The sequence below is a fragment of the Engystomops pustulosus genome, unplaced genomic scaffold (genome assembly GCF_040894005.1).
Source record: "Engystomops pustulosus unplaced genomic scaffold, aEngPut4.maternal MAT_SCAFFOLD_94, whole genome shotgun sequence".
Lineage (NCBI taxonomy): Eukaryota > Metazoa > Chordata > Amphibia > Anura > Leptodactylidae > Engystomops > Engystomops pustulosus.
Genome location: NW_027284980.1, coordinates 339,261 through 362,438, shown reverse-complemented (window position 1 = coordinate 362,438; position 23,178 = coordinate 339,261). Strand labels below are relative to the sequence as shown.

General features: G+C 47.3%; 1 protein-coding gene across 3 annotated transcripts in view; it reads right to left on the bottom strand.

Annotated features, from left to right (window-relative positions):
• LOC140106988 (V-type proton ATPase catalytic subunit A-like) overlaps window positions 1–23,178 on the bottom strand; it is a 74,485-nt gene that overhangs the window by 21,262 nt on the left and 30,045 nt on the right. For 2 of the 3 annotated variants that reach the window (XM_072131580.1, XM_072131579.1), the window contains exons 2-13: window positions 9,689–9,774; window positions 7,268–7,396; window positions 6,840–7,054; window positions 6,550–6,687; window positions 6,299–6,450; window positions 2,875–3,037; window positions 2,612–2,720; window positions 2,368–2,490; window positions 2,031–2,145; window positions 1,596–1,659; window positions 1,221–1,424; window positions 790–884 (exon numbers count right to left, since the gene is read on the bottom strand). In XM_072131580.1, coding sequence (XP_071987681.1) covers window positions 790–884; window positions 1,221–1,424; window positions 1,596–1,659; window positions 2,031–2,145; window positions 2,368–2,490; window positions 2,612–2,720; window positions 2,875–3,037; window positions 6,299–6,450; window positions 6,550–6,687; window positions 6,840–7,054; window positions 7,268–7,396; window positions 9,689–9,770 — 1,589 coding nt within the window. In that variant the 5' untranslated portion in view covers window positions 9,771–9,774. The remainder of the gene's footprint in view (window positions 1–789; window positions 885–1,220; window positions 1,425–1,595; window positions 1,660–2,030; window positions 2,146–2,367; window positions 2,491–2,611; window positions 2,721–2,874; window positions 3,038–6,298; window positions 6,451–6,549; window positions 6,688–6,839; window positions 7,055–7,267; window positions 7,397–9,688; window positions 9,775–23,178) is intronic. The other variant, XM_072131578.1, reaches the window with a different exon arrangement.

The window sequence follows — 23,178 nt, the reverse complement described above, 5'->3', positions numbered from 1 at the left end:
GGACCTAGATCCTAAATAGGGGGGGACATGGGGTAGGGGACATGGAGGATCCCCATCCCGGGTGTGTGCTGTGCCTAGATGCTGAAGATGTGGAGGACATGGGGTATGGGACATGGAGGATCCCATCCCCGGTGTATACTGGACCTGGATGCTGAAGAGGGGGAGGACATGGGTAGGGGACATGGAGGATCCCATCCCGGTTGTGTGCTGGACCAAGATGCTGAAGACAGGGAGAACAAGGGGTAGGGTACATGGAGGATCCCCATCCCGGGTGCATACTGGACCTAGATGCTGAAGAGGGGGAGGGCATGGGGTAGGGGACATGGAGGATCCCATCCCGGGTGTGTGCTGGGCCTAGATGCTGAATACAGAGCGGACATTGGGCAAGAGACATGGAGGAACCTCTTATTTTCCTTTATTACAGAAGCCTTTGTCACATCATCTACTGTAACTGTGTTGTAAGGTCCATGGAATTGTGTCATAGAGAAACCTCAGAGGCCTCCACGAGTCGCTTTGCCTGGGCTGGATTTCGCCATGGCACATGTTACACAACACAATAGTGAGATGGGTTCAGCTTGACTGGTTGATAACATAACATCTGATTCAGGGAAGAGCTGAAGAGCTTGGTGATGGCCTCATCCTCGTGTGGTATCAGCCCTCTACAATGAGTTCTCGTTACTGCTCCTGGTCGCATAATGCTTATACACAAGGGGTGCCAAAGAGCAACAAGACCCCACCCAGGTGACACAGGACTGACCTCCAGCTACTTCACAAGTTACAAGCACTTACCTGTCATAGGGAGAGTAACCATTCTGCTGCAGAAAGTCATCCTTTATCAATTTGGCCACTTCCAATGTGATTTTATCTGCTTCTGCCAGGGAACCCTGTGATGGGGTGAGAGAGGACAATGGATGTCAAGGACTTCTCACATAGTACTATCTGGACTGACACTTGGTTATAGATGGTGGGGGTAACAGGGGTTTATGTGTGAGAGGATATAAGTGTATGAGAAATGTGCCACCACAAAGGACTAACCTAATGCCAGAGAACCAAGAGCAGGACCAGCCTTACCCAGGCTTTGTACATCACCACTCCAACCCCACCCTTACCCCATAGGATTATATGTTTTCCTATGGATTCAGGGTAGAGCCAATGAGCACGGCACTATGGGTGTCCTCACAAACCATCACCAACCCAACACAAACCAGAAGTCTGCTCACCTTGCCGACCAGTTGGACAATCTCAGCCAAGTCCTCTTCTTCTTGCAGGATTTCCTTGGCCTTGGTCCTGAGAGGCACAAGTTCCTGGAAGTTCCTCTCATAGTACTCATCCAGGGCCCGCATGTACTTGCTGTAGCTGATGAGCCAGTTCACAGAGGGGAAATGTTTTCTCTGTGCCAACTTCTTGTCTAATCCCCAGAAGACCTGTGACAAGATAACAATGATGAGCTCCTCAGTTGTTCTTCCACCACTCTAGCACTGAGACCACAACCATATTCGGTGCCTCCTGGCAGCCATGACAGCACTGACGCATCATAGTGTGCCTCAATATCCTCTGCATGATGCCACAGCAAGGACTGGTGCTCAGGGCCTCACCTGTACGATTCCCAGAGTGGCCGATGTAACTGGGTCAGAAAAGTCGCCTCCTGGTGGTGATACTCTGTGAATGTAGAGAAGAGCCAGTCGTTACAGAGAACATTCATGGACAATTGTCTCCAGCTTTCCTTTTCTATGATCCTCAGTCGGAGGGTTTAGCCATTTTCTGGGTGTACTAGTTCCTTAAATCATGGTCTTCCTTCATGTACAAACCCAGTACAAAACTACTGAGCCATGTCTGTCTAAGTGTTGGGCATCTATGGGCCAAGGTGAGGGGTGTGTGACCCATGACAGGACGATGCGTGATGTGACACACTCTGGAGGACAACGCTATGCAATACTAATAATTATCACTTGTCTCCATCATTCCCTGGCTACAGCATCTTCCACAATCCAGTAATATGAGATACGCATTGGCCAAAAAGCAGAACTCACGCTCCAACAATGCTGACACTTCCTTCTCTGTCTGGGCTTCCGAGACACCGGACTCTTCCTGCCCGCTCGTAGAAGGAAGCCAACCGGGCACCAAGGTAGGCAGGATAGCCACTGTCTGTGAAATATCAGCCATGGTTAGGAGTCTGAACATTACCTGATTGTGATCAAGGACACAGGGATTCAAAAGGGAATAGCCAGCAATTCAAAGCCACAATAAAAATGATTCAAAATGGTGTCAAAGCTCCAGAACAGACAGAAGAGGCTGCACCCATCTACACACAATCATCTATGTGTCTGTCCTGTGGTGGACTCCAGTGAGATGTCACATGAATCTTACCAGCAGGCATTTCCGCCAGACGACCAGAGATTTCTCTCAAGGCTTCCGCCCATCGAGATGTAGAGTCAGCCATCATACTGACGTTGTAGCCCATGTCTCGGAAGTACTCTGAAAGGGTGATGCCTAGAGACGGGGAAACAACCCATGCAGTTATTAGAGGGTTAGCGGTCATGTGTTATAACACAGTGGACATAAGACAATATAGTCCTAATGGACAGACAGGACTGGACTTATGTCAGCTCACCTGTATAGATGGATGCCTCACGGGCAGCCACTGGCATGTTTGATGTGTTGGCCACCAAGGTTGTCCTCTTCATGATAGTCTCTGTTTTGCCATCCACCTCCATAGTAAGCTTGAAAAAATAATCACACAATCAGATCTTAGAATCAACAGTATGAAAAGCCAAAGTAACCGAGCCATCCGTATACAGCACGGGTGCAGATATACCAGCAGATGCCACCACCACATGGGCTTCTGGTGCAGCAAAGGACCTTGTACTGCCTTACCTCAGGGAAGTCTCTCAACACCTCAGACATTTCATTGCCTCGTTCTCCACATCCCACATACACTATGACATCACTGTTGGAGTATTTGGAAAGAGCCTGGGAGATTACAGTTTTCCCACAACCGAAGGCTCCTGGTATGGCGGTGGTCCCACCTTGAACACATCTATAACATATAGATATAATACACCCTACATGAATATCAAAGAACTATCAACATCCTCATTATGTCCATGACAGTTCATGGATGACATATGGACGGCTTGAGTTCTGATGGATCACTAGTGACGGTTTACATCCTCATTCACAGTTACTGATTGTCACCATGTGGGGGAGGGTGAGTAAGGAAACTCCTCACCAGCCAACACATTTTTCTGTGATTGCTATGGCCCATTAATGGCTTTATTTTATTTATCAGAATCCCCAGAACTGCACAAAGATGATGAATACTGCTGCCAATACAAGCCATGGATAAGAACGCCAAGAAGCGGCCCCAGGTAAACATGTATGTGAGATACAGGTACTACATGATATCATTATGGAGACTAATAGGACATCTTGCATGGAACGGCTTCTAGTAAATGGTAGATCGGGTATGTTATCAGCTTCACTAGCGCTACCCATAGTCAATCTGAAGCTATTAAAGGGCCATCTACTCAAGTGTACACTGCATAGTGCTGAGGAATATAATGCCCCTAGAATTTATCCCTCATTGGAATGATACCCCTAGACTTTATCCCTCGTTGGGATGACACTCCTAGACTTTATCCCTCGTTGGGATGACACCCCTAGACTTTATCCCTCATTGGGATGATACCCCTAGACTTTATCCCTCGTTGGGATGACACTCCTAGACTTTATCCCTCGTTTGGGTGACACCCCTAGTCTTTATCCCTTGTTGGGGTGATACCCATGGTCTTTATCCCTCATTGGGATGACACCCCTAGTCTTTATCCCTCGTTTGGGTGACACCCCTAGTCTTTATCCCTCGTTGGGGTGACACCACTAGTCTTTATCCCTCGTTGGGATGACACCTCTAGTCTTTATCCCTCGTTGGGGTGATACCTCTAGTCTTTATCCCTCGTTGGGGTGATACCTCTAGTCTTTATCCCTCGTTGGGATGACACTCCTAGTCTTTATCCCTTGTTGGGGTGATACCCATGGTCTTTATCCCTCATTGGGATGACACCCCTAGTCTTTATCCCTCGTTTGGGTGACACCCCTAGTCTTTATCCCTCGTTGGGGTGACACCCCTAGTCTTTATCCCTCTTTGGGATGATACCCCTAGTCTTTATCCCTCGTTGGGATGACACCCCTAGTCTTTATCCCTCGTTGGGGTGATACCTCTAGTCTTTATCCCTCGTTGGGGTGATACCTCTAGTCTTTATCCCTCGTTGGGATGACACCTCTAGTCTTTATCCCTCTTTGGGATGATACCCCTAGTCTTTATCCCTCGTTGGGATGACACCTCTAGTCTTTATCCCTCTTTGGGATGATACCCCTAGTCTTTATCCCTCGTTGGGATGACACCCCTAGTCGTTATCCCTCGTTGGGGTGATACCCCTAGTCTTTATCCCTCGTTGGGGTGATACCTCTAGTCTTTATCCCTCGTTGGGGTGATACCTCTAGTCTTTATCCCTCGTTGGGGGTGATACCTCTAGTCTTTATCCCTCGTTGGGGTGATACCTCTAGTCATTATCCCTCGTTGGGGTGATACCTCTAGTCTTTATCCCTCATTGGGATGACACCCCTAGTCTTTATCCCTCGTTGGGGTGATACCCCTAGTCTTTATCCCTCGTTTGGGTGATACCTCTAGTCTTTATCCCTCATTGGGGTGATACCCCTAGTCTTTATCCCTCGTTGGGATGACACCCCTGGTCTTTATCCCTCATTGGGGTGACATCCCTAGTCTTTATCCCTCGTTGGGGTGACACCCCTAGTCTTTATCCCTCGTTGGGATGACACCCCTAGTCTTTATCCCTCATTGGGATGACACCCCTAGTCTTTATCCCTCGTTGGGATGACACCCCTAGTCTTTATCCCTCGTTGGGGTGATACCTCTAGTCTTTATCCCTCGTTGGGGTGATAGCTCTAGTCTTTATCCCTCGTTGGGATGACACCCCTGGTCTTTGTCCCTCGTTGGGATGACAGCCCTAGTCTTTATCCCTCGTTGGGATGACACCCCAGGTCTTTATCCCTCATTAGGGTGACACCCCTAGTCTTTATCCCTCGTTGCGATGACACCCCTAGTCTTTATACCTCGTTGGGGTGATACCTCTAGTCTTTATCCCTCGTTGGGATGACACCCCTAGTCTTTATCCCTCGTTGTGATGACACCCCTAGTCTTTATACCTCGTTGGGGTGATACCTCTAGTCTTTATCCCTCGTTGGGATGACACCCCTAGTCTTTATCCCTCGTTGGGGTGATACCTCTAGTCTTTATCCCTCGTTGGGGTGATACCTCTAGTCTTTATCCCTCATTGGGGGTGATACCTCTAGTCTTTATCCCTCGTTGGGGTGATACCTCTAGTCTTTATCCCTCGTTGGGGTGATAGCTCTAGTCTTTATCCCTCGTTGGGGTGATACCCCTAGTCTTTATCCCTCGTTGGGATGACACCCCTGGTCTTTATCCCTCGTTGGGGTGACATCCCTAGTCTTTATCCCTTGTTGGGGTGACACCCCTAGTCTTTATCCCTCGTTGGGATGACACCCCTGGTCTTTGTCCCTCGTTGGGATGACACCCCTAGTCTTTATCCCTCGTTGGGATGACACCCCTAGTCTTTATCCCTCGTTGGGATGACACCCCTCATCTTTATCCCTCGTTGGGATGACACCCCTGGTCTTTATCCCTCATTGGGGTGACACCCCTAGTCTTTATCCCTCGTTGCGATGACACCCCTAGTCTTTATACCTCGTTGGGGTGATACCTCTAGTCTTTATCCCTCGTTGGGATGACACCCCTAGTCTTCATCCCTCGTTGCGATGACACCCCTAGTCTTTATCCCTCGTTGGGGTGATACCTCTAGTCTTTATCCCTCATTGCGATGACACCCCTAGTCTTTATCCCTCGTTGGGATGATACCCCTAGTCTTTATCCCTCGTTGGGATTACACCCCTAGTCTTTATCCCTCGTTGGGGTGATACCTCTAGTCTTTATCTCTCGTTGGGATGACACTCCTAGTCTTTATCCCTCGTTGGGGTGATACCTCTAGTCTTTATCCCTCGTTGGGGTGACACCCCTAGTCTTTATCCCTCGTTGAGGTGATGTCCCTAGTCTTTATCCCTCATTGGGGTGATATCCCTAGTCTTTATCCCTCATTGGGATGATACTGCTAGTGTTTATTCCTTGCTGGGATTATGCCGCTAGTCTACATGTTTTTAATGGGTTGGATCAAGACTTCCAAAATTGTAAGGGTGAAGAACATACGGAAAGAGCGCATCCAAGACTCTCTGTCCAGTCAGCAGGGGGTGATTTGCTGGAAGCTTCTCTGCTGTTGGGCGAATCTGTCGGACAGGCCACACTTGTACCATGGTCAACTTCTCTTTGACGCCTTCAAAGTCTAACTCCATAACCACATCCTGACAAGAAAGATAAATCAAGAGATTGTCCATATATTGTCCACATGTCTGGTCTCCACTTTACTGATGGCTATGTTATCTCTATATACCACTACGTACCGACACATCATAGTTCCCAGGTGGTGCAATGTATGTGACTGTCCCACAGCTTCGGGGAGGGACCATGATCTTGTGTTTGATGAGGGAGTTCTCCTGAACAAGTCCATAGATATCTCCTCCAGTAACATGACTCCCAGCCTGGAAGAAGCAGAAGGCCACTAAGTATCGCCAATATTTATGACCCATAAACCTGAAGTCAAGAGGGCTAATAGTAAGACCTTCCATCCCTGAAACAAAGTATTGAGATGAAGATAGTGGAAGATTCTTCTCATACAATGTGGCTAACTCACCCGGATGTTTTTGTCAGGAATAAACTCCCACTTGATATCACGAGACAAAGCGTTCACATTAACTCCTCGGGGGATGTAGATGCTTTTAGTCAGGTCAGCGATGTCTTTCAATGGACGTTGAATCCCATCGAAGATGTTCCCCATAATTCCTGGACCCAGCTCTACTGAAAGAGGTTTTCCAGTCCTCAGGACCGGGTCGCCCACAGACACTCCAGCTAAAGGCCTCAAATTAAGGAAGATTCCGGTCATTACCATCCGGTCAGGACTGATCATGGGCCATGTAATAAGAGGAGGTGGCTGAGCATTACCCACGTTTTGACCAGAAGCTCCATGGAATTGTATGTGGTTGGCTATGAAGCTATATATAGACACAATCATGGAATATCACAAGGTGCCTTTCAGGTCACTGTAGTCTATGAAAAGGATACAGGTCTCCTCATACACCTGAATAGTGGCCAGGTCTCCCTCCAGGCGGATAATTTCCCCAACAAGCTCTGAGTGACCCACACGCACCAGCTCATACATGGCCGCCCCTGCCATCTGCGCTGCAGTGACCACTGAAAGACACAAGTGGTGGATGGAGATAGGACAAAGAATGCAACTAAAAAGAGACACTACATCCCATATTCCAGTCTGAAAGAGGAGGGCAGATGGGTCTGGAGAAGGAGGACAGAGGAGGAGGACAGAGGAGTCTGGAATAGGAAGAGGAGGAGGACAGAGGAGTCTGGAAGAGGAGGACAGAGGGGTCTGGAGAAGGAGGACAGAGAAGTCTGGAGGAGGAGGAGGACAGAGGGGTCTGGAGGAGGAGGACAGAGGGGTCTGGAGGAGGAGGACAGAGGGGTCTGGAGGAGGAGGACAGAGGAGTCTGGAGGAGGACAGAAGAGTCTGGAGGAGGACAGAAGAGTCTGGAGGAGGAGGAGGACAGAAGAGTCTGGAGGAGGAGGAGGACAGAGGAGTCTGGGGGAGGAGGACGACAGAGGAGTCTGGAGGGGGAGGACGACAGAGGAGTCTGGAGGAGGAGGAGGACAGAGGAGTCTGGGGGAGGAGGAGGACAGAGGAGTCTGGGGGAAGAGGACGACAGAGGAGTCTGGAGGGGGAGGACGACAGAGGAGTCTGGAGGAGGAGGAGGACAGAGGAGTCTGGAGGAGGAGGAGGACAGACGAGTCTGGAGGAGGAGGAGGACAGACGAGTCTGGAGGAGGAGGAGGACAGACGAGTCTGGAGGAGGAGGAGGACAGACGAGTCTGGAGGAGGAGGAGGACAGACGAGTCTGGAGGAGGAGGAGGACAGACGAGTCTGGAGGAGGAGGAGGACAGACGAGTCTGGAGGAGGAGGAGGACAGACGAGTCTGGAGGAGGAGGAGGACAGACGAGTCTGGAGGAGGAGGGGGCAGAGAGATCTGAAGAAGGGGAACAGGGGTCATGATTTGTAGGACACAGGGCTCTAGAGGAGGACAGGGGGTCAGAAGGGAGGACAGAAGAGTCTAGAGGAGGAGGATGACAGAGGAGTCTGGAGAAGGACTGAGAAGTCTGGAGGATATGGACAGAAGGTTTTGGAGGAGAAGCCTGAGGATAGAGGAGTCTGCAGAAAAGGGAAAGAGGAGCCTCGAGGAGGAGGACAGAGGAGTCTGGGGGAGGACAGAGGAGTCTAGTGGAGAACAGAGGGATCTGGGGGAGGACAGAGGAGTCTGGAGGAGGAGGACAGAGGAGTCTGGGGGTGGAGGATAGAGGAGTCTGTAGCATGAGAACATTGGAGTCCAGAGAGAGGACATAGGAGTCTAGAGGGAGGACAGAGGGGTCTGGAGGAGGAGGACAGAGAGGTCTGGAGGAGGAGGACAAAGGGGTCTAGTGGGAGGACTGAGGAGTCTGGGGGAGGAGGACAGAGGAGTCTGGGGGAGGAGGATAGAGGAGTCTAGAGGACAGAGGAGTCTGGAGGAGAAGGGATAGTGGGGTCTGGAGGAGCACAGAGGAGTCTGGAGGAGGAGGAGAGAGGAGTCTGGAGGAGGACAGAGGAGTCTGTAGGAGGAGTAGGACTGAGGAGTCTGGAGGAGGAGGAGGACAGAGGAGTCTGGAGGAGGAGGAGGACAGAGGAGTCTGGGGGAGGAGGATAGAGGAGTCTGGGGGAGGAGGACAGAGGAGTCTGGGGGAGGAGGATAGAGGAGTCTGGGGGAGGAGGACAGAGGAGTCTGGGGGAGGAGGATAGAGGAGTCTGGGGGAGGAGGACAGAGGAGTCTGGGGGAGGAGGATAGAGGAGTCTGGAGGACAGAGGAGTCTGGAGGAGGAGGGATAGTGGGGTCTGGAGGAGCACAGAGGAGTCTGGAGGAGGAGGAGAGAGGAGTCTGGAGGAGGAGTAGGACTGAAGAGTCTGGAGGAGGAGTAGGACTGAGGAGTCTGGAGGAGGAGGAGGAAAGAGGAGTCTGGAGGAGGACAGAGGAGTCTGGAGGAGGAGGACAGAGGAGTCTGGAGGAGGAGGATAGAGGAGCCTGGAGGAGGAGGAGGACAGAGGAGCCTGGAGGAGGAGGAGGACAGAGGAGTCTGGAGGAGGAGGAGGACAGAGGAGTCTGGAGGAGGAGGAGGACAGAGGAGTCTGGAGGAGGAGGAGGACAGAGGAGTCTGGAGGAGGAGTAGGACTGAGGAGTCTGGAGGAGGAGGAGGACAGAGGAGTCTGGAGGAGGAGGAGGACAGAGGAGTCTGGAGGAGGAGTAGGACTGAGGAGTCTGGAGGAGGAGGAGGACAGAGGAGTCAGGAGGAGGACAGAGGAGTCTGGAGGAGGAGGAGGACAGAGGAGTCTGGAGGGAGGACAGAGGGTTGAGAGACGTCAGTGTGTAGCATCACAATCTTCATCTTGTACCTGGTCCAGAGACCCCATGGACAAATCCCAGCATGCTCTCCTGCTCCATATCACTGAGCCGCGGAAGCTTGGAGAAGTCCATCCTGCTGGAGGTGGAAGGGGAGATGATGAGTGAGAACATCTAATATCCTGGACATATGTTACACAGAGCTGTGCATACTGATATGTGTAGTGTTATATGAGGTTTAATATATTTCTATAAGGAACATACTAAAATGTGTAGTAATGTATGTAGAGATGTATAGGTGTGGTAATGTATATATTGATGTATATAGTGATGTATATAGTGATGTATAGGTGTGGTGATGTATATAGTGATGTATAGATGTAGTAATGTATGTAGAGATGTATAGATGTAGTAATGTATGTAGAGATGTATAGGTGTGGTAATGTATATATTGATGTATATAGTGATGTATATAGTGATGTATAGGTGTGGTGATGTATATAGTGATGTATAGATGTAGTAATGTATGTAGAAATTTATAGGTGTGGTGATGTATATAGTGATGTATAGGTGTAGTAATGTATACAGTGATGTATATAGTGATGTATAGGTGTGGTAATGTATATAGTGATGTATATAGTGATGTATATAGTGATGTATAGGTGTGGTGATGTATATAGTGATGTATATAGTGATGTATAGATGTAGTAATGTATGTAGAAATTTATAGGTGTGGTGATGTATATAGTGATGTATAGGTGTACTAATGTATATAGTGATGTATATAGTGATGTATAGGTGTAGTAATGTATATAGTGATGTATATAGTGATGTATAGATGTAGTAATGTATGTAGAAATTTATAGGTGTGGTGATGTATATAGTGATGTATAGGTGTAGTAATGTATATAGTGATGTATATAGTGATGTATAGGTGTGGTAATGTATATAGTGATGTGTATAGAGATATATAGGTGGGGTAATGTATATAGTAATGTATATAGAGATGTATAGGTGTGGTAATGTATATAGTAATGTGTATAGTGATATATAGGTTAGGGCAATGTATATAGAGATGTATAGGTTTGGTAATGTATATAGAGATGTATAGGTGTGGTAATGTATATAGTAATGTATATAGAGATGTATATAGTGATGTATAGGTGTGGTAATGTATATAGTGATGTATAGGTGTGGTAATGTATATAGTAATGTACATAGTGATATATAGGTTAGGGCAATGTATATAGAGATGTATAGGTTTGGTAATGTATATAGAGATGTATAGGTGTGGTAATGTATATAGTGATGTATAGGTGTGGTAATGTATATAGTAATGTACATAGTGATATATAGGTTAGGGCAATGTATAGGTGTGGTAATGTATATATTGATGTATATAGTGATGTATATAGTGATGTATAGGTGTGGTGATGTATATAGTGATGTATAGATGTAGTAATGTATGTAGAGATGTATAGATGTAGTAATGTATGTAGAGATGTATAGGTGTGGTAATGTATATATTGATGTATATAGTGATGTATATAGTGATGTATAGGTGTGGTGATGTATATAGTGATGTATAGATGTAGTAATGTATGTAGAAATTTATAGGTGTGGTGATGTATATAGTGATGTATAGGTGTAGTAATGTATACAGTGATGTATATAGTGATGTATAGGTGTGGTAATGTATATAGTGATGTATATAGTGATGTATATAGTGATGTATAGGTGTGGTGATGTATATAGTGATGTATATAGTGATGTATATAGTGATGTATAGATGTAGTAATGTATGTAGAAATTTATAGGTGTGGTGATGTATATAGTGATGTATAGGTGTACTAATGTATATAGTGATGTATATAGTGATGTATAGGTGTAGTAATGTATATAGTGATGTATATAGTGATGTATAGATGTAGTAATGTATGTAGAAATTTATAGGTGTGGTGATGTATATAGTGATGTATAGGTGTAGTAATGTATATAGTGATGTATATAGTGATGTATAGGTGTGGTAATGTATATAGTGATGTGTATAGAGATATATAGGTGGGGTAATGTATATAGTAATGTATATAGAGATGTATAGGTGTGGTAATGTATATAGTAATGTGTATAGTGATATATAGGTTAGGGCAATGTATATAGAGATGTATAGGTTTGGTAATGTATATAGAGATGTATAGGTGTGGTAATGTATATAGTAATGTATATAGAGATGTATATAGTGATGTATAGGTGTGGTAATGTATATAGTGATGTATAGGTGTGGTAATGTATATAGTAATGTACATAGTGATATATAGGTTAGGGCAATGTATATAGAGATGTATAGGTTTGGTAATGTATATAGAGATGTATAGGTGTGGTAATGTATATAGTGATGTATAGGTGTGGTAATGTATATAGTAATGTACATAGTGATATATAGGTTAGGGCAATGTATATAGAGATGTATAGGTTTGGTAATGTATATAGAGATGTATAGGTGTGGTAATGTATATAGTGATGTATATAGTGATGTATAGGTGTGGTAATGTATATAGTGATGTATATAGTGATGTATAGGTGTGGTAATGTATATAGAGATGTATAGGTTTGGTAATGTATATAGAGATGTATAGGTGTGGTAATGTATATAGTAATGTATATAGAGATGTATATAGTGATGTATAGGTGTGGTAATGTATATAGTGATGTATAGGTGTGGTAATGTATATAGTAATGTACATAGTGATATATAGGTTAGGGCAATGTATATAGAGATGTATAGGTTTGGTAATGTATATAGAGATGTATAGGTGTGGTAATGTATATAGTGATGTATAGGTGTGGTAATGTATATAGTAATGTACATAGTGATATATAGGTTAGGGCAATGTATATAGAGATGTATAGGTTTGGTAATGTATATAGAGATGTATAGGTGTGGTAATGTATATAGTAATGTATATAGTGATGTATAGGTGTGGTAATGTATATAGTAATGTATATAGTGATGTATAGGTGTGGTAATGTATATAGTAATGTATATAGTGATATATAGGTTAGGGCAATGTATATAGAGATATATAGGTGTGGTAATGTATATAGAGATGTATAGGTGTGGTAATGTATATAGTAATGTATATAGAGATGTATATAGTGATGTATAGGTGTGGTAATGTATATAGAGATGTATATAGAGATGTATAGGTGTGGTAATGTATATAGTAATGTATATAGAGATGTATAGGTGTGGTAATGTATATAGAGATGTACATAGAGATGTATAGTTGAGGTGATGTACATAGAGCTGTATATGTGAAGTGATGTATATCGTAATGTATATAGTGATGTATATAGAGATATATAGGTGCAGTGATGACTTGATGCCGGTGTGTGGTGTCAGTCCTTCGCATGACCTTATGGTGACACACTGTGACGGATCTGCAGTGCTGACTGTAAATACTGTAGAACCGGCTCAGCAGGTGATTGTTTTGTGTGAGGTCAGACAGCCCTTCCCCCTCTACTACTGGAGACTATCCACAAGAGCTAGCACTCACCCAGGGGTGAACCTGAGCTCTCTGCGGCCTGAGGCCCCTCCACCACCCACCAGCTATCTAATGTTACCTTTAGTTCATCTCTCCCATCAGTGTCCTCCATCCACATCTGTTCTTCCATCCTTCCTCCACCACTGTCCTCCTCTCACGTTCTCCATACTTTATCTAGCCCCCATCCTCCATCCACATCTGTTCTTCCATCCTTCCTCCACCACTGTCCTCCTCTCACGTTCTCTATACTTTATCTAGCCCCCATCCTCCTCCACATCTGTTCTTCCATCCTTCCTCCACCACTGTCCTCCTCTCACGTTCTCCATACTTTATCTAGCCTCCATCCTCCTCCACATCTGTTCTTCCATCCTTCGTCCACCACTGTCCTCCTCTCACGTTCTCTATACTTTATCTAGCCCCCATCCTCCATCCACATCTGTTCTTCCATCCTTCGTCCACCACTGTCCTCCTCTCATATTCTGTATACTTTATCTAGCCTCCATCCTCCATCCACATCTGTTCTTCCATCCTTCCTCCACCACTGTCCTCCTCTCACGTTCTCCATACTTTATCTAGCCTCCATCCTCCATCCACATCTGTTCTTCCATCCTTCCTCCACCACTGTCCTCCTCTCACGTTCTCTATACTTTATCTAGCCTCCATCCTCCATCCACATCTGTTCTTCCATCCTTCCTTCACCACTGTCCTCCTCTCACATTCTCCATACTTTATCTAGCCCCCATCCTCCATCCACATCTGTTCTTCCATCCTTCCTCCACCACTGTCCTCCTCTCACGTTCTCTATACTTTATCTAGCCTCCATCCTCCATCCACATCTGTTCTTCCATCCTTCCTCCACCACTGTCCTCCTCTCATGTTCTGTATACTTTATCTAGCCCCCATCCTCCATCCACATCTGTTCTTCCATCCTTCCTCCACCACTGTCCTCCTCTCATGTTCTGTATACTTTATCTAGCCTCCATCCTCCATCCACATCTGTTCTTCCATCCTTCCTTCAGCACTGTCCTCCTCTCACGTTCTACATACTTTATCTAGCCTCCATCCTTCATCCACATCTGTTCTTCCATCCTTCCTCCACCACTGTCCTCCTCTCACATTCTCTATACTTTATCTAGCCTCCATCCTCCATCCACATCTGTTCTTCCATCCTTCCTCCACCACTGTCCTCCTCTCATGTTCTGTATACTTTATCTAGCCCCCATCCTCCATCCACATCTGTTCTTCCATCCTTCCTCCACCACTGTCCTCCTCTCATGTTCTGTATACTTTATCTAGCCTCCATCCTCCATCCACATCTGTTCTTCCATCCTTCCTTCACCACTGTCCTCCTCTCACGTTCTCCATACTTTATCTAACCCCCATCCTCCATCCTCATCTGTTCTTCCATCCTTCCTCCACCACTGTCCTCCTCTCACGTTCTGTATACTTTATCTAGCCCCCATCCTCCATCCTCATCTGTTCTTCCATCCTTCCTTCACCACTGTCCTCCTCTCACGTTCTCCATACTTTATCTAGCCCCCATCCTCCTCCACATCTGTTCTTCTATCCTTCCTCCACCACTGTCCTCCTCTCACGTTCTCCATACTTTATCTAGCCTCCATCCTCCATCCACTTCTGTTCTTCCATTCTTCCTCCACCACTGTCCTCCTCTCACGTTCTCCATACTTTATCTAGCCCCCATCCTCCATCCACATCTGTTCTTCCATCCTTCCGTCACCACTGTCCTCCTCTCACGTTCTCTATACTTTATCTAGCCTCCATCCTCCATCCACATCTGTTCTTCCATCCTTCCTCCACCACTGTCCTCCTCTCACGTTCTCCATACTTTATCTAGCCCCCATCCTCCATCCACATCTGTTTTTCAATCCTTCCTTCACCACTGTCCTCCTCTCACATTCTCCATACTTTATCTAGCCCCATCCTCCATCCACATCTGTTCTTCCATCAATCCTCCACCACTGTCCTCCTCTCACGTTCTCCATACTTTATCTAGCCCCCATCCTCCATCCACATCTATTCTTCCATCCTTCCTCCACCACTGTCCTCCTCTCACGTTCTCTATACTTTATCTAGCCCCCACCCTCCATCCACATCTGTTCTTCCATCCTTCCTCCACCACTGTCCTCCTCTCACGTTCTCCATACTTTATCTAGCCCCCATCCTCCATCCACATCTGTTCTTCCATCCTTCCTCCACCACTGTCCTCCTCTCACGTTCTCCATACTTTATCTAGCCTCCATCCTCCATCCACATCTGTTCTTCCATCCTTCCTTCACCACTGTCCTCCTCTCACGTTCTACATACTTTATCTAGCCCCCATCCTCCATCCACATCTGTTCTTCCATCCTTCCTCCACCACTGTCCTCCACTCATATTCTGTATACTTTATCTAGCCTCCATCCTCCATCCACATCTGTTCTTCCATCCTTCCTCCACCACTGTCCTCCTCTCATGTTCTGTATACTTTATCTAGCCCCCATCCTCCATCCTCATCTGTTCTTCCATCCTTCCTCCACCACTGTCCTCCTCTCACGTTCTCTATACTTTATCTAGCCCCCATCCTCCATCCAGATCTGTTCTTCCATCCTTCCTTCACCACTGTCCTCCTCTCACGTTCTCCATACTTTATCTAGCCCCCATCCTCCTCCACATCTGTTCTTCTATCCTTCCTCCACCACTGTCCTCCTCTCACGTTCTCCATACTTTATCTAGCCTCCATCCTCCATCCACATCTGTTCTTCCATTCTTCCTCCACCACTGTCCTCCTCTCACGTTCTCCATACTTTATCTAGCCCCCATCCTCCATCCACATCTGTTCTTCCATCCTTCCTTCACCACTGTCCTCCTGTCACGTTCTCCATACTTTATCTAGCCTCCATCCTCCATCCACATCTGTTCTTCCATCCTTCCTCCACCACTGTCCTCCTCTCACGTTCTCCATACTTTATCTAGCCCCCATCCTCCATCCACATCTGTTCTTCCATCCTTCCTCCACCACTGTCCTCCTCTCACGTTCTCTATACTTTATCTTGCCCCCACCCTCCATCCACATCTGTTCTTCCATCCTTCCTCCACCACTGTCCTCCTCTCACGTTCTCCATACTTTATCTAGCCCCCATCCTCCATCCACATCTGTTCTTCCATCCTTCCTCCACCACTGTCCTCCTCTCACGTTCTCCATACTTTATCTAGCCTCCATCCTCCATCCACATCTGTTCTTCCATCCTTCCTCCACCACTGTCCTCCTCTCACGTTCTCTATACTTTATCTAGCCTCCATCCTCCATCCACATCTGTTCTTCCATCCTTCCTTCACCACTGTCCTCCTCTCACGTTCTCTATACTTTATCTAGCCTCCATCCTTCCTCCACCACTGTCCTTCTCTCACGTTCTCCATACTTTATCTAGCCTCCATCCTCCATCCACATCTGTTCTTCCATCCTTCCTCCACCAGTGTCCTCCTCTCACGTTCTCCATACTTTATCTAGCCCCCATCCTCCATCCACATCTGTTCTTCCATCCTTCCTCCACCACTGTCCTCCTCTCACGTTCTCCATACTTTATCTAGCCCCATCCTCCATCCACATCTGTTCTTCCATCCTTCCTCCACCACTGTCCTCCTCTCACGTTCTCCATACTTTATCTAGCCCCCATCCTCCATCCACATCTATTCTTCCATCCTTCCTCCACCACTGTCCTCCTCTCACGTTCTCCATACTTTATCTAGCCCCCATCCTCCATCCACATCTGTTCTTCCATCCTTCCTCCACCACTGTCCTCCTCTCACGTTCTCCATACTTTATCTAGCACCATCCTCCTCCACATCTGTTCTTCCATCCTTCCTTCAGCACTGTCCTCCTCTCACGTTCTGTATACTTTATCTAGCCCCCATCCTCCATCCACATCTGTTCTTCCATCCTTCCTCCACCACTGTCCTCCTCTCACGTTCTCCATACTTTATCTAGCCCCCATCCTCCATCCACATCTGTTCTTCCATCCTTCCTTCACCACTGTCCTCCTCTCAGGTTCTCCATACTTTATCTATCCCCATCCTCCATCCACATCTGTTCTTCCATCCTTCCTCCACCACTGTCCTTCTCTCACGTTCTCCATACTTTATCTAGCCTCCATCCTCCATCCACATCTGTTCTTCCATCCTTCCTCCACCACTGTCCTCCTCTCACGTTCTCCATACTTTATCTAGCCTCCATCCTCCATCCACATCTGTTCTTCCATCCTTCCTCCACCACTGTCCTCCTCTCACGTTCTGTATACTTTATCTAGCCCCCATCCTTCTCCACATCTGTTCTTCCATCCTTCCGTCACCACTGTCCTCCTCTCACGTTGTACATACTTTATCTAGCCCCCATCCTCCATCCACATCTGTTCTTCCATCCTTCCTTCACCACTGTCCTCCTCTCACGTTCTACATACTTTATCTAGCCCCCATCCTCCATCCACATCTGTTCTTCCATCCTTCCCCCACCACTGTCCTCCTCTCACGTTCTCCATACTTTATCTAGCCCCATCCTCCTCCACATCTGTTCTTCCATCCTTCCTTCAGCACTGTCCTCCTCTCACGTTCTGTATACTTTATCTAGCCCCCATCCTCCATCCACATCTGTTCTTCCATCCTTCCTCCACCACTGTCCTCCTCTCACGTTCTCCATACTTTATCTAGCCCCCATCCTCCATCCACATCTGTTCTTCCATCCTTCCTCCACCACTCTCCTCCTCTCACGTTCTCTATACTTTATCTAGCCTCCATCCTCCATCCACATCTGTTCTTCCATCCTTCCTTCACCACTGTCCTCCTCTCACATTCTCTATACTTTATCTAGCCCCCATCCTCCATCCACATCTGTTCTTCCATCCTTCCTCCACCACTGTCCTCCTCTCACGTTCTCCATACTTTATCTAGCCCCCATCCTCCATCCACATCTGTTCTTCCATCCTTCCGTCACCACTGTCCTCCTCTCACATTCTCCATACTTTATCTAGCCCCCATCCTCCATCCACATCTGTTCTTCCATCCTTCCTTCACCACTGTCCTCCTCTCAGGTTCTCCATACTTTATCTAGCCCCATCCTCCATCCACATCTGTTCTTCCATCCTTCCTTCACCACTGTCCTCCTCTCAGGTTCTCCATACTTTATCTAGCCCAATCCTCCTCCACATCTGTTTTTCCATCCTTCCTTCAGCACTGTCCTCCTCTCACGTTCTCCATACTTTATCTAGCCCCCATCCTCCATCCACATCTGTTCTTCCATCCTTCCTCCACCACTGTCCTCCTCTCACGTTCTGTATACTTTATCTAGCCCCCATCCTCCTCCACATCTGTTCTTCCATCCTTCCTTCACCACTGTCCTCCTCTCACGTTCTACATACTTTATCTAGCCCCCATCCTCCATCCACATCTGTTCTTCCATCCTTCCTCCACCACTGTCCTCCTCTCACGTTCTCCATACTTTATCTAGCCTCCATCCTCCATCCACATCTGTTCTTCCATCCTTCCTCCACCACTGTCCTCCTGTCACGTTCTCCATACTTTATCTAGCCTCCATCCTCCATCCACATCTGTTCTTCCATCCTTCCTTCACCACTGTCCTCCTGTCACGTTCTCCATACTTTATCTAGCCTCCATCCTCCATCCACATCTGTTCTTCCATCCTTCCTCCACCACTGTCCTCCTCTCACGTTCTCCATACTTTATCTAGCCCCCATCCTCCATCCATATCTGTTCTTCCTTCCATCCTTCCTTCACCACTGTCCTCCTCTCACGTTCTCCATACTTTATTTAGCCCCATCCTCCTCCACATCTGTTCTTCCACCCTTCCTTCAGCACTGTCCTCCTCTCACGTTCTGTATACTTTATCTAGCCCCCATCCTCCATCCACATCTGTTCTTCAATTCTTCCTCCACCACTGTCCTTCTCTCACGTTCTCCATACTTTATCTAGCCTCCATCCTCCATCCACATCTGTTCTTCCATCTTTCCTTCACCACTGTCCTCCTCTCACGTTCTCTATACTTTATCTAGCCTCCATCCTCCATCCACTTCTGTTCTTCCATTCTTCCTCCACCACTGTCCTCCTCTCACGTTCTCCATACTTTATCTAGCCCCCATCCTCCATCCACATCTGTTCTTCCATTCTTCCTACACCACTATCCTCCTCTCACGTTCTCTATACTTTATCTAGCCTCCATCCTCCATCCACATCTGTTTTTCCATCCTTCCTTCACCACTGTCCTCCTCTCACGTTCTCTATACTTTATCTAGCCCCCATCCTCCATCCACATCTGTTCTTTCATCTTTCCTTCTCCACTGTCCTCCTCTCAAGTTCTCCATACTTTATCTAGCCTCCATCCAAATCTGTTCTTCCATTCTTCCTCCACCACTGTCCTCTCACGTTCTCCATACTTTATCTAGCCCCATCCTCCTCCACATCTGTTCTTCCATCCTTCCTTCAGCACTGTCCTCCTCTCACGTTCTGTATACTTTATCTAGCCCCCATCATCCATCCACATCTGTTCTTCCATTCTTCCTCCACCACTGTCCTCCTCTCACGTTCTCTATACTTTATCTAGCCTCCATCCTCCATCCACATCTGTTCTTCTATCCTTCCTCCACCACTGCCCTCCTCTCACGTTCTGTATACTTTATCTAGCCCCCATCCTCCATCCACATCTGTTCTTCCATCCTTCCTCCACCACTGTCCTCCTCTCACGTTCTACATACTTTATCTAGCCTCCATCCTCCATCCACATCTGTTCTTCCATCCTTCCTCCACCACTGTCCTCCTCTCACATTCTCCATACTTTATCTAGCCCCCACCGTCATCCACATCTGTTCTTCCATCCTTCCTCCACCACTGTCCTCCTCTCACGTTCTCCATACTTTATCTAGCCCCCATCCTCCATCCACATCTGTTCTTCCATCCTTCCTTCACCACTGTCCTCCTCTCACGTTCTCCATACTTTATCTAGCCCCCATCCTCCATCCACATCTGTTCTTCCATCCTTCCTCCACCACTGTCCTCCTCTCACGTTCTCCATACTTTATCTAGCCCCCATCCTCCATCCACATCTGTTCTTCCATCCTTCCTTCACCACTGTCCTCCTCTCACGTTCTCCATACTTTATCTAGCCCCCATCCTCCATCCACATCTGTTCTTCCATCCTTCCTTCACCACTGTCCTCCTCTCACGTTCTCCATACTTTATCTAGCCCCCATCCTCCATCCACATCTGTTCTTCCATCCTTCCTCCACCACTGTCCTCCTCTCACGTTCTCTATACTTTATCTAGCCTCCATCCTCCATCCACATCTGTTCTTCTATCCTTCCTCCACCACTGCCCTCCTCTCACGTTCTGTATACTTTATCTAGCCCCCATCCTCCATCCACATCTGTTCTTCCATCCTTCCTCCACCACTGTCCTCCTCTCACGTTCTCCATACTTTATCTCGCCCCATCCTCCTCCACATCTGTTCTTCCATCCTTCCTCCACCACTGTCCTCCTCTCACGTTCTCCATACTTTATCTAGCCTCCATCCTCCATCCACATCTGTTCTTCCATCCTTCCTCCACCACTGTCCTCCTCTCACGTTCTCCATACTTTATCTAGCCTCCATCCTCCATCCACATCTGTTCTTCCATCCTTCCTCCACCACTGTCCTCCTCTCATGTTCTCCATACTTTATCTAGCCCCCATCCTCCATCCACATCTGTTCTTCCATCCTTCCTTCACCACTGTCCTCCTCTCAAGTTCTCCATACTTTATCTAGCCCCCATCCTCCATCCACATCTGTTCTTCCTTCCTTCCTTCACCACTGTCCTCCTCTCACGTTCTCTATACTTTATCTAGCCTCCATCCTCCATCCACATCTGTTCTTCCATCCTTCCTCCACCACTGTCCTCCTCTCATGTTCTGTATACTTTATCTAGCCCCCATCCTCCATCCACATCTGTTCTTCCATCCTTCCGTCACCACTGTCCTCCTCTCACGTTCTCCATACTTTATCTAGCCCCCATCCTCCATCCACATCTGTTCTTCCATCCTTCCTTCACCACTGTCCTCCTCTCACGTTCTCCATACTTTATCTAGCCTCCATCCTCCATCCACATCTGTTCTTCCATCCTTCCTCCACCACTGTCCTCCTCTCACGTTCTCCATACTTTATCTAGCCCCCATCCTCCATCCACATCTATTATTCCATCCTTCCTCCACCACTGTCCTCCTCTCACGTTCTCCATACTTTATCTAGCCCCCATCCTCCATCCACATCTGTTCTTCCATCCTTCCTTCACCACTGTCTTCCTCTCATGTTCCGTATACTTTATCTAGCCCCCATCCTCCATCCACATCTGTTCTTCCATCCTTCCTCCACCACTGTCCTCCTCTCACGTTCTCCATACTTTATCTAGCCCCAATCCTCCATCCACATCTGTTCTTCCATCCTTCCTTCACCACTGTCCTCCTCTCACGTTCTCTATACTTTATCTAGTCCCCATCCTCCATCCACATCTGTTCTTCCATCCTTCCGTCACCACTGTCCTCCTCTCACGTTGTACATACTTTATCTAGCCCCCATCCTCCATCCACATCTGTTCTTCCATCCTTCCTTCACCACTGTCCTCCTCTCACGTTCTACATACTTTATCTAGCCCCCATCCTCCATCCACATCTGTTCTTCCATCCTTCCCCCACCACTGTCCTCCTCTCACGTTCTCCATACTTTATCTAGCCCCATCCTCCTCCACATCTGTTCTTCCATCCTTCCTTCAGCACTGTCCTCCTCTCACGTTCTGTATACTTTATCTAGCCCCCATCCTCCATCCACATCTGTTCTTCCATCCTTCCTCCACCACTGTCCTCCTCTCACGTTCTCCATACTTTATCTAGCCCCCATCCTCCATCCACATCTGTTCTTCCATCCTTCCTCCACCACTGTCCTCCTCTCACGTTCTCTATACTTTATCTAGCCTCCATCCTCCATCCACATCTGTTCTTCCATCCTTCCTCCACCACTGTCCTCCTCTCACGTTCTCCATACTTTATCTAGCCCCCATCCTCCATCCACATCTGTTCTTCCATCCTTCCGTCACCACTGTCCTCCTCTCACATTCTCCATACTTTATCTAGCCCCCATCCTCCATCCACATCTGTTCTTCCATCCTTCCTTCACCACTGTCCTCCTCTCAGGTTCTCCATACTTTATCTAGCCCCATCCTCCATCCACATCTGTTCTTCCATCCTTCCTCCACCACTGTCCTCCTCTCACGTTCTCCATACTTTATCTAGCCTCCATCCTCCATCCACATCTGTTTTTCCATCCTTCCTTCAGCACTGTCCTCCTCTCACGTTCTCCATACTTTATCTAGCCCCCATCCTCCATCCACATCTGTTCTTCCATCCTTCCTCCACCACTGTCCTCCTCTCACGTTCTGTATACTTTATCTAGCCCCCATCCTCCTCCACATCTGTTCTTCCATCCTTCCTTCACCACTGTCCTCCTCTCACGTTCTACATACTTTATCTAGCCCCCATCCTCCATCCACATCTGTTCTTCCATCCTTCCTCCACCACTGTCCTCCTCTCACGTTCTCCATACTTTATCTAGCCTCCATCCTCCATCCACATCTGTTCTTCCATCCTTCCTCCACCACTGTCCTCCTGTCACGTTCTCCATACTTTATCTAGCCTCCATCCTCCATCCACATCTGTTCTTCCATCCTTCCTTCACCACTGTCCTCCTCTCACGTTCTACATACTTTATCTAGCCCCATCCTCCATCCACATCTGTTCTTCCATCCTTCCTCCACCACTGTCCTCCTCTCACGTTCTCCATACTTTATCTAGCCCCCATCCTCCATCCATATCTGTTCTTCCTTCCATCCTTCCTTCACCACTGTCCTCCTCTCACGTTCTCCATACTTTATTTAGCCCCATCCTCCTCCACATCTGTTCTTCCACCCTTC